The sequence below is a fragment of the Magallana gigas genome, chromosome 3 (assembly GCF_963853765.1).
Source record: "Magallana gigas chromosome 3, xbMagGiga1.1, whole genome shotgun sequence".
NCBI lineage: Eukaryota > Metazoa > Mollusca > Bivalvia > Ostreida > Ostreidae > Magallana > Magallana gigas.
The window spans coordinates 24,141,856-24,157,884 of NC_088855.1; the positions used below are offsets into that span (position 1 = coordinate 24,141,856).

Consider the following 16,029-nt stretch of genomic DNA (forward strand, 5'->3'; position numbering starts at 1 on the left):
GTGAATATCATAAAATCTATTATTGCGTTGCATAATAAAACAAACACTCACATAAAAACAATATAACCCAACAAATAGTGATAATTCATATATATGTCAATCTGATAAATGACTGTTAACATTAAGTAGACGTACCAGTCATAAAATATACATGTATATATGTACATGTTTGTCAAATGCCCATTTTTTTGGTTTCTTTAACATAAAAGTTAAGCAATCAATATATTACTAAATGTTTACTGTAAACCACTTGTGTTTACATGCAAGAAAACCTCGGCATCATGAATATTTCTTTTTGCACACCAGTCCTCTGTCTCTGTCAGATGTATTAGAACCATTTTAACAGGAGCTTGGACTTTGGGTAGTTGTGCCAAACAGCAATGTGACATAGGCCTATTTCATTGCTGGCAATTCAGCCATGGCTATTTTAAATTAACAAGATTTGTCTGGCTTTTGAGCTAGGACTAATCTGTGCGTATTTCCAGCATCATTTGCATTTAACCAGCATCATTTTTCACTTGTTTCAATGCAAGAAATAGTTACTTCCTACCGAAAGTTCAAGGTCTTATTAAAATGGTTCTATTTTCCAGAGAATCTACATTTTAATCTCAAATATTACTTGGCATGAACCAGTTTATCTTTGGTAAATGCAAAATAAAGTTGTCACGATTATTATTTGGTTTACAGTATTTTTGTGTGTATAATGTGTAACTTTAGATCATATTAATTCAGAAGTAGTAGTATAAAGCTTGTAGATTTTCCAACATTGTTTAACACTGACAGTCACATGTACATGTACTGCTAGCAACACTGCACATCAGTACATGTATCATAACAGTAAAAACCCAATTCGTATAGTAAAAATTACAGTATTTTCATGAGTAAGAAATATTAAAGCTAAAATTTCAAAATGTATACATATTATGAAATACAGTTATTTTAAACGAAAACTCATTTATAAAGCCATCTATAACAAAACAAAAAAATTTATCTCAAATGGTGGAAGCTGTTTTTGGGGCTGCTTTCATTCAAGCGTGGAGATTTCCTTTGACCTTGTTTGTGCACTGGTGATTTCTTTGATCTTTTGGGAAAATCATTTTCTGTGTCATCTATATCATCAATGGAAGTATTTGCAGTCTGCAGAAAGGAAAAATCATAGGTAAAATACATAATAGAAGTCTTCTGCCCTCTCTTTTATTGATTAATGATTTTTGTCCTTATGATTTTTTTCTGTTTGTGACGCTTTTACTCTTGAATGCATGATCATGTTAATTATTCAAGTTACAAAAACTCATCTTCGCTAGACAAGGGTGACAATTCACGGTGTTTTCTAATAGAGAATAATCGTGGATCGTCACCCATGGCTAGCGAAGATTACAAAAACTATGCATCCTAGCAGTAAAACATTCACCCGTTATCAACACATGACATATATAAACATGGATCAGTAAATAAAATGGCAAATTTTTGGGGTGAAGGCCATACTTGTATGGTTACTATCTCATTTAAATCAGACTTACTGCAAATTTTTCCTGAAGTGCAGAGTACATCACAGAGGTTAGGTTGCTGGGACTACTGGCCACCCTCTTCCTCGATTTGTTGACCAGTGGAGTACCCCCGGGGCTCCTAGAAACGTACAGGATTATAATCAACAAAATCAAAACTTTCTAATAAATTTTGACTTGTCTTTATAAACATTTATGAAAATCAGTAGATATGACATATGGAAATGATATATGCACATTGCCATTCAGTTTTGAGTGATGATGGAAATCAAACATGATGAGAACAATACACATTTTTTACAGTATACATACAGTAAATACATAAACACTACTTGTTATTCATGAATTGAAAACTCAGATGAGGTTACTGTACCTTTTCATGTCTGTTTTCTTTAGAGTCCTCTTGAATTTGACAGCTTCTTTAGCAATCCTTGTAAAATGAATGTTAAACATCTATAGTTGTTGAGTAATATGCCAAGTAATTGTAATTATTTATTTGTTTATATGAGAATCAAAATGAGTCAAAAATGTCAGTGACATGAAGGCCTAACAGGAGGCAAGTTAATTCCCAATATATTCCAAAACACTTATTAAGAGATTTCATTACATGTATAAGCAGAGAAAACTAAAAGCATATGCTAACTATACTAAATAATCATTATTCAAACATACATGTACCAGTAGTTATATTTAAGTTATTTATGATAAGTGAATTTATGTTGAGGTAAAAAAAAAAATTAAGTCCAAGGGTCATAACTCTGCTAAAAATACATGTAACTGTATACTAATTTATATTTTATCTTTAATAATAAACTCAATGTCTGTAAGCACTATCTGTGAAAATTGCTGTCATGGTAGGACAGGAAAATTAACAAAAAGAAAAGAGTGACACAACATACCTGACCTTATTTTGGTGAAGCATAAAAGATATACTTGCATGTAATACTATGTGAACTCACTTCGTTTATGAAAAAAATGGAAAATAATCAAAACTTACATGGCTGTTACATCCTCTTGGATGACCCCCTCTGGTCTGCAGTTTCTTAACTTTATTCTGTTTATCTGAGCTTCACCCAGTGTCTGCTTTCCTGGCTGTTAAAAAAACAACAACAAATAAACATGATGATTGATATGATACTGTTACTCATAAACTCGGCAGAAGTTTGCTGATCATTCCAATAGGATAGTTTACAATTATGTAAATTACAAAATACATGTATAATACTCGTCTACCCAAGTTTGACATTGAGCTTTAAATTATTCAGTATGCAATTAATATAGCATATTGTCTACAGTAAAACATGGTTTACAGGGAGCATGCTTGTAACAAATTTGTGCAAACTGTGACATATAGTCCCTGAATCCCTAGTTGGGTGCTCTGTCAACTGAGCTATCTGGCACTGGTACTACATGTAATAATTGAACAGGTCTTGCAATCACATTTGTAACAAATTAAATACTGTAGACAGGGTTATTTTTGTGTAATTTTCACCCTTTAACACTTGCAAACAGTTTAGCCCCGTCTTGAATTTTCGCCCAGACACAGCTGTGTTTAAAGAAAGATAGTTTGAGACATTGGAATTCGCCCAGTCTTAAATTCGCCCACTAACAACAAGGGCAAAAGGGGCGAAAATAAAACGGGGGCAAATATTTCCCTGTATACAGTAGTTGGTTTTTGGCAATTTAATATAAGACTAGTGTGTTTATTAGATGGTTATTTCCTTCAGTTACAGCAAGAGGTTACTTAATATGAGGAATAAACTACATAATGACTTGATGTCATAACACTGTCAATCTAAGACAGTCACTGAAAACCCCACCTCAGAGTCCACAGTCTTCTGCCTTTGTCTCAGTTTGACTGATTTCAAAGCTTCTTCTGTTACCAGAAAAACTCTGTTCTCATTTTCCTGGATCTGTACAGAAATTAAGTTCAAGTAAAATACATTATTTCAGCAAAAATGATGAAAGAATTACTGGTATATTGGCGGTAAGTGAATCTAGTGAAATACCAAAATACATTAAAGCATCAGTCATTATACTTACTATTTTCCTTTTAGGTTTTATTCTGGTGGTCATCAGACTGGAGCTTGGTGTTGCTGGAGGAGGGGGTGGGGGTGGCGGTGGAGGAGGGGGAGGGGGTGGGACTGATGTACCGGTAGTCGTAAATTCCGAGACATTTGATTGCTTCTTGTCCAGAGGTTGGCCACACCTGGCACACAAACATTGGCAGGGGGAGCACAATGTCGGTTGGACCAAATTGTATGGACCATCCTTTTTAAAACACAAGTAAATGTAAACAGAAATAAATAAATTTAGTCATACATATGTATGTGCATTAATGACAATCACAACAGTTTCTTTTTAATTGTTGTGGTAGGTCTATATATATACTGTTCTTAGACTGATCCTGACTGTCACTTTAATCATGTCTAGACAGAACTCTATTACTCGGAGACACGTAAATATTACACTTTTAAATGCATCAATAAACAACCTATGTTGGGGCTGAATTTCAAGACATAAATTATGGCGGACTGTCATGAGATTCATTGAAAGCATCAGTCCAAATTTCACGTTGAGCCAAATCTATATCTAGATTAGTTCTACATACTAGATGCAATTAGTACCTGTTTGTCTTTCTTCAAAATGTTTAATTCTCTCTCTAACAGTTCAATTTTGTTTAGTGCTGTCTGAATTTCTTCCTGAAAATTTGCTTCTCTTGATACATCTGATTCCTTCGATTTCTGCAAAAGATGAAAAATAGAAGAGTTTTCATAAGTACATGTACCTTTAAAACAGAGTCATTAACAGTTAGTATATACATATATGTCTTTGTTCAAAACAACAATCTAAAAAAGAAGACAACTTAACAGATTAAATCAAGTACAGAGTAAATCATATTCTTTTATATGTACTGTACTGTACATGTAGTGTTTGAAATATAATTTTCTTTTCTAGCTGTCATAAAAGTGTTAATTTTTTCTCTGTAAGAAGACTCTGTTTATGCCAAATTTTAAATTTCTATAATAATTTCAGCTACTGTCTAATGAGCCACTACTATGATATTTTCTTTTGTATGCTACATTCAATCATGCATAGCTACATGCCTATACATTTCCATACAAATTTCAATATTCATGTCTGCACTTATAATTCATTCCTCCAAAATCTTTAAAAAAAAACCATGACTTCCCTTCTCTGTAAAATATCTACCAGTAATTGTAAATAAAATATCCTTTCATTATAAATTAATATTTAAATTAGATTTAGTCACATTATTAAAGTATTTATTATAGACATATGCCTTCTGGATCTGGCCATAGTATAAATCTCCCATCGCTTCAATTTCAAATTTAGAAACTTGCTTAATTAATGCCATTAACAAATACTAAAGTACAGGCTACAAACTAATCATAAAACCTTTGTCATTCTCTGTTGACACCATGAATAGATTGATGAAAAACCACTCATTTTTGAGACAAATTCGCCCACTTTATACATGTTGTACCATGGCAGTAAATCTGGTGCAACTGTCCTTATGAAAGTTTGTTTGGGACTTGCTGTTGTGGGTTCCATTCTGGAAAAAATATATTTATATGGTAGCATCAAAGTATGATTGCATTGCAGACACTTGCTGGAACATCATATTATATTGTTGAAAAACGGTTAAAACCACAGTCCTTCTTGCTTCTCTTTCCCCCCGTGGGAGGACTGTCGACAGGGAGGTACATGTACAAGAACTAGAACTAAGACTGACCACAGGTTTTCGACAAGACAGCAATCACTTTTAAACTTTTGAAAAATATTTAGCCATTTTATTTTCTGAATTTTTTATGATATAATATTATATGCTTTATTGTTGATAATAGTATTTTAAGTATAATGATAAATCTAGGGTTTTGATGTTAATCGTTTTACATTTATTCTTGGTAAAATTCTGTACAGCGTATATACTAATTACTATATACTTATTAATACTAATTCAGCAGTATTCAAAATCAGACTTATCAACTACCTTGTTGACAATATATAGTCTCAATTTTCGACGCAAAATCTTTCACATATCTTGAAAACACAGCATGCACAGTGGAAGTCTACAATAATAATTAGAGTAAAGATAAATACCATTATAAGTATTAAAGCAATTTACTTTTGAATTCTATAAAAAAAAGGGTTGTCTTATAAATTATATTTTATCACTTTTATCATGTTTATACTCTGTTCTTCGATTCACATTTAATTTGATTAATCAGGTTGGGACTAATCTCTCAAATGGGATATAATAGCCCGTTTGGGATATAATAGCCCAAAGTGCAAAAAATAAAAAAATTTGATTTTGAAATTTTTGATATAAATCCGCATTAGAATAGATGTAATACAACAACTTTTGGTAAACAACTTTTTTTTATTATACATTCATGTTAAATACTGAAATCTGATTGGTTAAGACCCCGGTGATAATCCGTTCTATTACCCTCAGCATTAGCAACACACAACACAACGTACGAATTAATTGTTACATGCTAAATTATGCGCGTACGGTTCGCCGTGGAATTCACATCATTTCTATATAGAAGCAGTAAGAAAATCTCTAAAATTAAGACAGTCAGTGTAATAAAATAAATAGTACATGTTTGGGGTGGATAACAGTTGAAATTGAAACCCCTCGAAAACCATTAATGTCAACCTCCGCTTTGCGTCGGTTGACAATGGTTTCCTCGGGGTGTCAATTTCAACTGTTACCCTCCCAAACAGGCACTATTTATATACTGTAGCTGTACTTTTATAGAGATTGATCCCTCAATATATCCAAAACTTACTGGGGATCAATCTTACAAACTATAACGTTAGACAAATAGATAAACTTCTAAACCAAAAGTTGTTGCATTTGATTCACATTAATGCGGATTTATTTCAAAAAATTTAAAATAAAATTTTTCTATTTTTTGCACTTTAAATTTATATCCCATTTGGGCTATTATATCCCATTTGGGAGATTGGTCCCAACCTGTTAATTACTCGATATATTTAGATGTCATGCACGTAATATTTTACTTGAGTCTACCATCAACTTCTTATTTTACAGAAATTTAAAGGTCTAGTGAATATTATGATCCTGATCACAGGCTATAACAATTTCTAAGTTTTGAAATAGTCCACTAACCTTCTAACAGTTGCCATCATGATGTTCCTGCCATTTGTACCTCCCGCTATAATATAACCAATTAGAATCTACCTTACATAAATTCAACCAACCAACTTTCTTGTTACAAAAGCGGAAGTCAAAATTCAAGATGGAGTCCAAAGTTGAAGTTTTGGAGGCTATGGTACGTAATTTATCAAATAATTGTTTCTTAGAGGATTTCTGTGTAAAATTTTATGCTCCCATGAGTATATCAACATGACCAAAGTGTGAAAATCACACAGTTCTTAAGACGTCGCACATAATTTTCAGATCTGCTAACTTTTGATACTGTCAGTTATTCATCACGTCTATATATGGATACCAAGACATTTGATTTCATTTAGAAATGTTATTTTCTAGAATATTTTTGTCTTTTTCTAGTTTCAGAAAGCAGAATCAGATCTCAATTTTCTGTCAAGAAAACTGGATTTTGAATTTGACCAAAACAATGAAGAGAATAAGGTATAGGATTTTGGCAAAGTACTGAAAATGAAAATAGCAAACACTAACCTTTCTTTTAAGTATAATAACAGTGACTGTATCAGATGGAGAAAAGTCAAGTTCCAAGTGAACCCAGGGCCTCAAGTGTTCTGTGCCAGCGCTCACAGCTGTTGAGACCAGTTATAATAATTAAAATGACTGACAGTCACTCATCTGTTAACCCAGTCAAATAACTATTGAATTTATGCTTGAATTATGAAGAAAAAAACCAGCATTTGCTAGTATTAATAAGATTTATCTAGGCCTGAGGGTCAGATCAACCAAACTGTACACACTACAAAAATGATCAACATTATTGTTAACTTTTTCACAAACTTAACCATGAATATGTAGTTTTGTGATTTATTGTAACATAATGATATAATATGTAGTTTTGTGTTTTATTTGGATTATTTGGTTCTAATCATTCCACTGATTGTGTTAGAAAACAGAATTAATTAATCTCAGCGAGATTCGTTGATACTGAAAAATGTTGGCTAACGTCTCTTTAGAAGATAATCACTGAAAATTATATATATATATATATATATATATATATATATATATATATATATATATATATATATATATATATATATATATATATAAGTAATAAGGAAGCATTTTTTTTAATATTAAGAGGTGATCAAATACGGTCGATGTAATAAAATCGATCAATAATCATTAAGCCCTTGCGGCTTTATTGGGTTTGAAATTTGAAAATAGAACTTGAATATTTTCTCACTTCAGACTAATCCATCACAAATGTTACAAAAAATTGCTGATGTGAAGAAGGAATTCTCATCCATTGTGCAAGAAGCTGCAGCAATTCAGGAAGCACAAAAGGTAGGTACATTTCTTCAACTCCTAAAATCAGTTAAGAGTCACAATATTCTTGAATTTTAAGCATTTCAGAAATTTATCGTCTATTTTCCAGGAAGCAGTAGCCCAGTTTCAGTCACAGCTGATGGCTGCGTGTCAATTGTTGCAGAAAATACAGGAGCAGGGAAGCTTACAAGTAATCAAATTATAAACACAATGCATGTATAAAGAATTGACATATAATTTATAGCAAAATAATTCATACCATGTGTTTTATATGTATGTTTATATGTGCCCAAAAAAATATTTGTATCTAACCAAGGTTTGAATTTTTCCATCAGTCAGAGGAAAAACCAGAAGAGCTGGTCAAGCTGGAAGAATTGCTGGGTGTGAGCTTTCCACATCATCAACCTGATGAAGCAGCCTCTGATGTAAATGTACAACACGAGAACAACCAATCAGATCCACCCAACACTGACTTGACCTTTACCCTCAATGCCCAAAAATCAAATGTTAAAGAGGAAGTTGGTATAATTGCTTATCATTAAAACCTGTGTTAAATTGATACATTTAGCCTAAATGATGGATTGTATTATGAAAAAGTTAAAAGTCAATGAAGAGCTTACAAATGCTTTTAATTTCTTTTTCCCCATTTACATTAAATATTTTCGATATCGAAGGATCAATAAGTGCAATTAACTAAATTGTCTTATTTTTTTTTTGAAAGACGTGAAAGAAGTGTTATCTCCCTTGGACCTACGGTCACAGTCCAATGAGTTTATAGAATTGTCAGCAGAAGAGTTTGAATCTGTCCCAGCTACTACCAGAGGAAGAGTCAAACTCGCTGATGTCAACATGGTATGAATTCTTTTTAATCCTTTTTATTTAGTAGCTTACATGTATCTTTTAATTAGGATGCATATTTAAATACTGTATATGTAAGACCATAGAAAATTCATTGCTTGATTCTTGGGCAATTTTATTTCCAGAACTTGAAAGTTCTTAAAAGGAAATCTTATGTTATTCATTTAAATAAAAATTCCCAATGTGCATTGTTAAATAAGATTAAGATGGGCCTAAATTTCAAGGAATTAATTTTTTGTTGGCTATTATATTCATATATTTCATGTATATAAATAGTTTTCCCCCCATTAATTGCATATATATGTTTCAACTTTAGGCTTACAGAGTGTTATGGAGACACTTCAAAGAGGAAGACAACAGGTAATGGTTGTACATGTCTGTTCTTCTGTCTGTCAAAATTGTTGTCTTCGTTGCAAGTAAATGACTTTATTTTGTGACAAAACTTTGAAAACACAATCCAAGTTTTATTGACTGGTTCATGCAGTTTAAGCAATTCATCAAAACCCTAAGCCATACTATTATCTCCCTCAAAACTATTATAGTAATGTTGGTGTTTGTGAGTGTTTTGTGGAAAAGTGATAAATAAGAAGATTGCTCCCTTATTGAACATAACACTGTATAGGTGTGAATATATTGAGAGATGTTTGTGAGGAGATACGTCCCTTTCTAGTGACCTTGTCCTTTACGAGTGTGATAGTTACATGTCAGACTGCAACATTTTATTTTGACAGCAATCCTTTGGGACCCTCTGAGATGTACAAGATGGGCTTAAAAGTATCGGGGGCCACAGGAGAAGCCAAGCTTAAGGTACGACATTAGATTTATTTTGTCATGTACATGTATTTATAGGTGAGACTTTACTAGAATTTGAACGGACCTTCTGATATAGTTGGCCAACTTGTCCTTTAGATTTAAAATAATATAAAAAAGAGAGGTGTTTGATAAAACCAAATTTATACTTTAGTCAAATGTTTATTTCTTTTAACCTATATAAAAAGGATGTTAAGGTTTAGACAAATGAAAGAGTTTTTTCATTTCGAAGCATTATTTTTCATTCATTTTTGGGAGTTGATTTTAATCAACTCTCCTATGCAGTTACTCTGACAAACCGAAAGTGAAACAGTGTTTGGACCAAAGCACAAATCATCGCCGCTGACAAGAATTAGTGAATAAATGATAAATCCGAAATAATGTATGCTAAAGCATTGTTTTTCAAGAAAACATATTTATAAATACATTGAAAATAGTCAGATTTTAAATGGTATGAACAATTTAGATATTTTTGTAGTTGTATGTATTCTTACGCCAGAGTTCAATATAGTCTCGTTAAACTCGACGCTCGACTGTCTCCATAAATCTCCGACAAGTAGAGTGTCTCTCTTGCTTGTCGGAGATTAACGGCGAGAGCTGAGCGTTTGGTTGAACAAGACGAGAGTTCAATATTGCTTGGATCCATAAATTTTCCAGAAATATTTCTATCACTGATACATAGTTTGATTGAATTTATTCTATCTTTAAATATTACTTAACATGATTCATATGGGGTTTTATCAACATTCTTGTGTCGAAAAAGTCCGAAAATTCATATTATAAAAATGTGCGTAATTCAAATGCAGATTAGAAACTACCTGTACTTGTCATGCAAAATAATATATCATTGATTTAAAAATAAATAACCATCGATAAAATCAACTCCCGTCAGTTCTTCGGTTCTTTGATTGTCAATTACCACATTGTCTTATGTTTAATGTACATGTATTTGTTTCGTTATTATGTAGGTTCTTAAATCACTGAAACTATGTACAATCAGCAACAAAATGGAAGTCAAGTTGGTTTGATGGATGCAGTTAGAGGAAAGATCATTAAGTAAAAGAAAGTACTGAAAGTACTATTACTCCAAGCACTGAGTAGAAGGGAAAGTACTACACAATACTTGCTGATGCATGTTCATACAGATGTCATTAATAAGGGACACACATTTTTTGCTTTGTTTAGAGCTAAATGTGACTGATAGCTCAAAAATGGCCGATTAGGTGGCATTTGTCTCCAGTGCAAAATTTAGTTTTGAGCGACTTTCATTCCATTAAACATGGAGAACTCATTTCTGATTTGCAATTATTGAACCTAGAGGAGTTGTGATTCAGAATATATCCAGCATAAGAATTATCCATGTAGATATATGTGTCAACCAGCCAATAATTTTTCCCTTTTCTTTTTGTATAAAGCTTGGTAAAATATGTTTTGGGTCATGTGTTCAACTTAGAAGTCATTGTAATGAAAAATTTTATGAAAGATTTCAGATCACAAAAGTGTATTACTGTTTATAATACCAGATATACATGTATATTGCTGTTCAATTTGCATTGTGTATGTATATTGTAGCTCTTTTTAAAACTGTTTAAAAATCGATCAACAGCAAGGATTTACATCAATTTTTGTATTTCAAGTTGTGCCAAGATGGATTTGATTTACATGAATTGTTGTTTACATGAGATACATGTATTGTTATATTATGTTATTATTGACTAGACATCAGACTCTTATAGCATATGTTTGGGAAAACATTTACGGCATATGTTTGGGAAATGTTTTCCCCTCTTAATACAAAATAGTTTTTCACCAAATGTGTTCATACTTCATACATGTGTTTCTTTTTTTAATCAATTTCTAACATTTTAGAATGATTTTTTCTCAGCATACTGTGTTTGTAAAGTAGAAATAGGTAAAGAAAATACAGGAGATCTCATTTATTATACTTCTTAACCCAGATTCTTCTCCTTGTATCATCGAAAACAATTTGGTAAATGATGTAAGCTATTCTATCATTGGTAATGCATTTAACCAGAAGCTTTATTAAGATTAACAATTTGGAAGGTAAACTGGAATGAATCTGAAGAATCTGCTGTAAATGAAAATATATTGATTCATTGTAACAAATATCAATTATTCAATACAGATGTACCAGTTATTACAAAGACAAATATAAAAATCTCTACAACGTTTTTAAGGTTCTTATGTGATTACTGGTACTAAATGAATCAAGAAAAAAATTGTGAACTCGGTGCATAGTTTGCTTTATTTGTGTATTTATTTAAATTTATTATTTTTCTCAAGAAAAATCCACGATTAGATCTGTGGTGAATCGGAAGTCGAGCGCTCTCTGCTCTATCATGGTGCTATAGGAGTCGCGGATCTCGGACAGCTGTGTCCACTCATTCTCAGACAGGCCGCAGGCGGTCAACCGGAACGTTCTCAAATCTTTGAAATAAGAGCATCAAAATTTTAAAGATATGGACAATACAAGTCTTCTTTTTGTCTGGTAGCAGTGAATGTTGGCCATTAATATTGGGGAGTTTTGTGTAATGACACATCAATTTGTTTTGTACTGAAGCGTATTAGTGCCACTTTGTAATTTTTTTCTTTTAAATTCCAACTTTAATATTGGAAGTTGATTTTTCCAACTTTATTGTTGGAAATTCCAAGATTATTAAAGTTGGAAATTCCAACAATAAAGTTGGAAAAATCTACTTTAAAGTTGGAATTTCCTACCTTTAAGTTGGAAATTCCAAGATTAAAGTTGAAAATTCCAAGATTAAAGTTGGAAGAAAAAAATTACAAAGTGGCACTAATACGCTTCCGTAATAAACAAACACTATCATTCTTCTTTTAAAGATATATGTGATATCACTGTTAAATATTTACATCTACCAAGTACTATTCCCTCTATTTCTTACGGAAACTTATTGTTAATTCATAGCTCTATAGACACAGAAATCTGCAGCGGCTGAAACTAACGAGAAACTGACAGGACTGAAATTGACACGCCCTGTTTATCGATTGGTACAGACTTACAGCGACCTAAGAATTATCACAGACTGCACGAAATAATCATGATATTAGAATCAAAGTCTCACAGGAGACGATTTGACTGTTTCTTTTAGCTAACATACTAATGTACCTAAACAGTAATTTATAAATACACAGAAATTTTAAAGGGGCATGGTCACGATTTTGGTCAAATTTTATTTTCCTGTTTTTATTATTTACAATGCTTTTTGAATGCATTTCTATTGATCAAGTAAAATTTGGGTGGCCGTCGATGAGTTTTAAGCGAGATACAGGGCTAACAACTCTTCGTCATGTAAACAAGGCTCGTGCCCTGCTTTTGTTTACATAGGTTCAATACACCAGTAAAAAATCTTTTTCAAGATGATTTGTCTAAATTCTTATTCATTTTAAACATGAATAAACAGTTCCTAACCATTAATACATTCATTTTACGTCTAAAACTGGAATTTTCACTTCAACATTCAAAATGTAAACAAAAGCTTTGTTTACATAGCGAGGAATAGCTCTGTAACTTGCTCATAACTCAACAAATGTCACTCAAATTTGGGTTGCCTATTAAAAATGCCTTACTGAAGCATTATAAACATTAAAATCGAAAAAATAATTTTTGACAAAAATCGTGACCATGTCCCTTTAAGTAGATACAAAATATGCAGTTAATTATGATATCATGAACACTGTACCAATTTTGCGTTCTCTTTGTAACTCCATGATCTGTTGAATGGTGGGGATGAGGATCACAGCATTCAGGGTGAAGTCCTTCAGATGCTTACATGACGTCACCATAGCGAGGATTTCCTCGTCCACATTTTCGTGGTTATTATCCAGCTCCAACGACACCGATTCTTTGATTTTTGAAAAAAGACATACGTGTAAACCTATGAGTTGTTAATGATTCGATGATATAGAGTTACACAGAAAGAGGAGGGAAATAGACTAATAATTGCAGAGATTTTCTTAGAAAAATTTTTTTTAATAAGGAGTGTTATATATTTTCCGTTTATTTATACTTATTACTCGCGGAGTTGCTGCAAATCCTAATATTCTATTAAAGTCATATATATTGGTTGATCAACTTTAAAACCGCCTAATTTAAATTTTATACATGTAAGACAAAACTCAGTGTGTAACCGTAAACTTTACTATATATAGAACCGTTTTAACAAGAGCTTGGACTTTGAGCAGTACGTGACAAACTCCGTTTTGACTGAGGCGGGGTCTACTCATGGTTAACTGTCCAGTTATTGGCTAATAGATATGAATATATTGAACGCAATGACCACTCGCCCGACTTCACCCAGAAATGTACATATTTCGCTGAAACAGCGTCAATTTCACACAGCAGAGCAGATCTCGAATTAAAAGAAAGCTGGTCAAAAATTTGACAGCTTGTTTTGATGAGCAAACTAGATAGTAACATCCCACATAAAGTCCAAGCTCTTGTTAAAACGGTTCTAAATAATATTACTACTATATAAAATGAGTAAGAAAGGAATGTGATTCTTAAGTGTATGTGTGTGTGTGTGTGTGGGGGGGGGTCTTTCTAGATTTGGGGGTTATTCAACTTCCAATTCGACCAATTGACTACTTCGTGTTTAAATAATTCAATTTTAACATTAAGTACATTTTCAATCATTCTTCATTTAATTTTGCTGATGACATACCTATGATATGTTTATAGTTCACGTGTAGATGACGTATTGTGTCATTCAGCCCCCAGTCCGCTTCATCGTCGTAACCTGTCCAAATATGGAAATCACGCACGGGGATTTCTTTGGAGAGGATCGGTACGATTTCATGCATTTGTCCGATGTTTTCGAACCAGAATGAGACTACCAGCTTAGGACACGCTCGTTTTAGCATACCCCAGGCTCCCCCGCTTATTCTGTGATGTCTGGGGTCGAGCTTGCATACCTTTATATTGATCATGTCCAGTTTACCGCGCAAAGTTTTGGCAAACAGGACAATGACATCTTCAGAAATGCAATTATAATTCAACGCCAAGAATTCTACATTTTTGAACAATGTTAAACTGTTAAGGTATCGAGGTACTTGAATGATTGCTAATCGAGAGTGGAAAAAGTCTTCCAAGAATAATTCTTTTATGGTTTCTCCTGAGTTGCTACCAAGTGTCTCCAAGATGCGAATTCCACCGTTTGACGGAAGTTGGGCTGATGTCATATCAAACGTTTCCAGACGATATTGATATCGAAAAAACCGCACAAAATTGGATATCAGACGATCCCTTGATGCCTCGAATCTCCAAAATCGTTCCAACTCCAGTCTCTCTAACTCAAATTCGACCAGTTTGGCGTGTCGCATTTTGAACAGTAATTCTTCCATTGTTTTCTGAAACATTTTGGCTGTGTGATAAGATGGATGGGTGCACGTGAGGGACAAGTTTTGCACGTGCCTCCCGTGTAAACTGGCAAATTGACAAGCCCTCAGTCCATTGGCATGCACTCGGTAACCACCAACATCAAAATGTCTTTTCCGCCACAAGCATGGGGTATAGTAAAGCCGTCCCCAGTTTTTGCATGTTAGTGCAGCTTTTACTTTTTCTTCGTCCGATAGATATTTCAATATCTCGATTATTACGACATCTGGAAGATGTTCCCATTTATACTGTTCCATTCTAAGACCAATTAAGACTTTCCAGATTTTACTTGCTTGTTGCAGCCACCAACCAATTTCCATCCGTTTCCATGTGGAATTTTGGCGAACTGTGACGTTCTTTCATTATTTGGTAGTGACGTTGCAAACCGTTGTGACGTTGTAGATGTGGGCTCTTTTTTGTTATTTTAATGAACAAATGGAAAACGACGTGTATTTTTTAACAATTTGATGTAACTTGCATAAAAAAAATTGTTATGAAAATAAATGAGTCTTCTGTTTCGCTTTTAAATATAATGATGATAATTACCGAAACAAAACCTTTCACTAACGATTTTTCCTGATGAAATTTGTATTGAAAAAAATGTATCCAGAGCTTTTCATATGCGTCTAGCATTTTTGTAATCAATTAAATTTTAGTTTATTTCACTATATAGAGAACAAAGATTAATTTATCCCTTTTTATGTTTAATTAAATATCATATCAATGTTAGAAATCGTGCATCTTACTTAGTTGTATCACCCCTTTATTCTTGAAATACTTATGTTTTTAAACAACAAAACAAATAAAATATTATTTCATTAGTTTATAATAATATAATATGCGGTTGTATTATTACATTCAAGAAATAATGACATTGACCTATGGTATAAACCGAGAAAGCAACACGGAAGGTCAACTGGTTTACGTAACTTGTGGGTTTAATGACG

At 32.8% G+C, this 16,029-nt stretch overlaps 3 protein-coding genes across 4 annotated transcripts; 1 reads left to right on the forward strand and 2 right to left on the reverse strand.

Moving 5' to 3' along the window:
- Positions 1-986: 986 nt before the first annotated feature.
- Positions 987-6,799, reverse strand: LOC105318677 (proline-rich protein 11). Of its 2 annotated transcripts, XM_066079038.1 has the most exons (10): positions 6,670-6,719; positions 5,521-5,599; positions 4,926-5,082; positions 4,133-4,249; positions 3,549-3,776; positions 3,326-3,418; positions 2,503-2,597; positions 1,879-1,935; positions 1,521-1,626; positions 987-1,137 (listed from the first exon to the last, which is right to left on the reverse strand). In XM_066079038.1, exons 3-10 carry the CDS (start codon positions 5,079-5,081, stop codon positions 988-990), a joined length of 1,002 nt encoding a protein of 333 aa, XP_065935110.1. In that variant the 5' UTR covers position 5,082; positions 5,521-5,599; positions 6,670-6,719; the 3' UTR covers position 987. The 2 variants fall into 2 exon arrangements, with proteins under 2 accessions (XP_065935110.1, XP_065935109.1); XM_066079037.1 differs by lacking the exon at positions 5,521-5,599 and having other exon boundaries at positions 6,670-6,799.
- Positions 6,689-11,080, forward strand: LOC105318678 (spindle and kinetochore-associated protein 2). The gene is made up of 9 exons (XM_011415906.4): positions 6,689-6,832; positions 7,072-7,152; positions 7,921-8,016; positions 8,108-8,188; positions 8,334-8,520; positions 8,720-8,850; positions 9,173-9,216; positions 9,588-9,663; positions 10,635-11,080. Exons 1-9 carry the CDS (start codon positions 6,800-6,802, stop codon positions 10,692-10,694), a joined length of 789 nt encoding a protein of 262 aa, XP_011414208.3. The 5' UTR covers positions 6,689-6,799; the 3' UTR covers positions 10,695-11,080.
- An 842-nt stretch (positions 11,081-11,922) lies between these two features.
- On the reverse strand, positions 11,923-15,415 carry LOC105318689 (F-box only protein 39). The gene is made up of 3 exons (XM_020063470.3): positions 14,370-15,415; positions 13,389-13,550; positions 11,923-12,114 (listed from the first exon to the last, which is right to left on the reverse strand). The coding sequence occupies exons 1-3, from the start codon at positions 15,400-15,402 to the stop codon at positions 11,966-11,968; spliced, it is 1,344 nt and encodes a 447-aa protein (XP_019919029.3). The 5' UTR covers positions 15,403-15,415; the 3' UTR covers positions 11,923-11,965.
- Positions 15,416-16,029: the final 614 nt, after the last annotated feature.

Coding starts and splice junctions, on each gene's coding strand:
- LOC105318677 (XM_066079037.1), bottom strand. CDS start 6,689: ATGATGGCAACTGTTAGAAG. Junction 3,419..3,548: donor TAAAACCTAAAAGGAAAATA/GTAAGTATAATG, acceptor ATTTCTGTACAG/ATCCAGGAAAATGAGAACAG. Junction 1,936..2,502: donor CAAGAGGATGTAACAGCCAT/GTAAGTTTTGAT, acceptor TCATTTTACAAG/GATTGCTAAAGAAGCTGTCA.
- LOC105318678 (XM_011415906.4), top strand. CDS start 6,800: ATGGAGTCCAAAGTTGAAGTTTTGGAGGCTATG. Junction 8,851..9,172: donor AACTCGCTGATGTCAACATG/GTATGAATTCTT, acceptor TTTCAACTTTAG/GCTTACAGAGTGTTATGGAG. Junction 9,664..10,634: donor CAGGAGAAGCCAAGCTTAAG/GTACGACATTAG, acceptor GTTATTATGTAG/GTTCTTAAATCACTGAAACT.
- LOC105318689 (XM_020063470.3), bottom strand. CDS start 15,402: ATGGAAATTGGTTGGTGGCTGCAACAAGCAAGTAAAATCTGGAAAGTC. Junction 13,551..14,369: donor GAACTATAAACATATCATAG/GTATGTCATCAG, acceptor CAAAAATCAAAG/AATCGGTGTCGTTGGAGCTG. Junction 12,115..13,388: donor ACAAAGAGAACGCAAAATTG/GTACAGTGTTCA, acceptor CTTATTTCAAAG/ATTTGAGAACGTTCCGGTTG.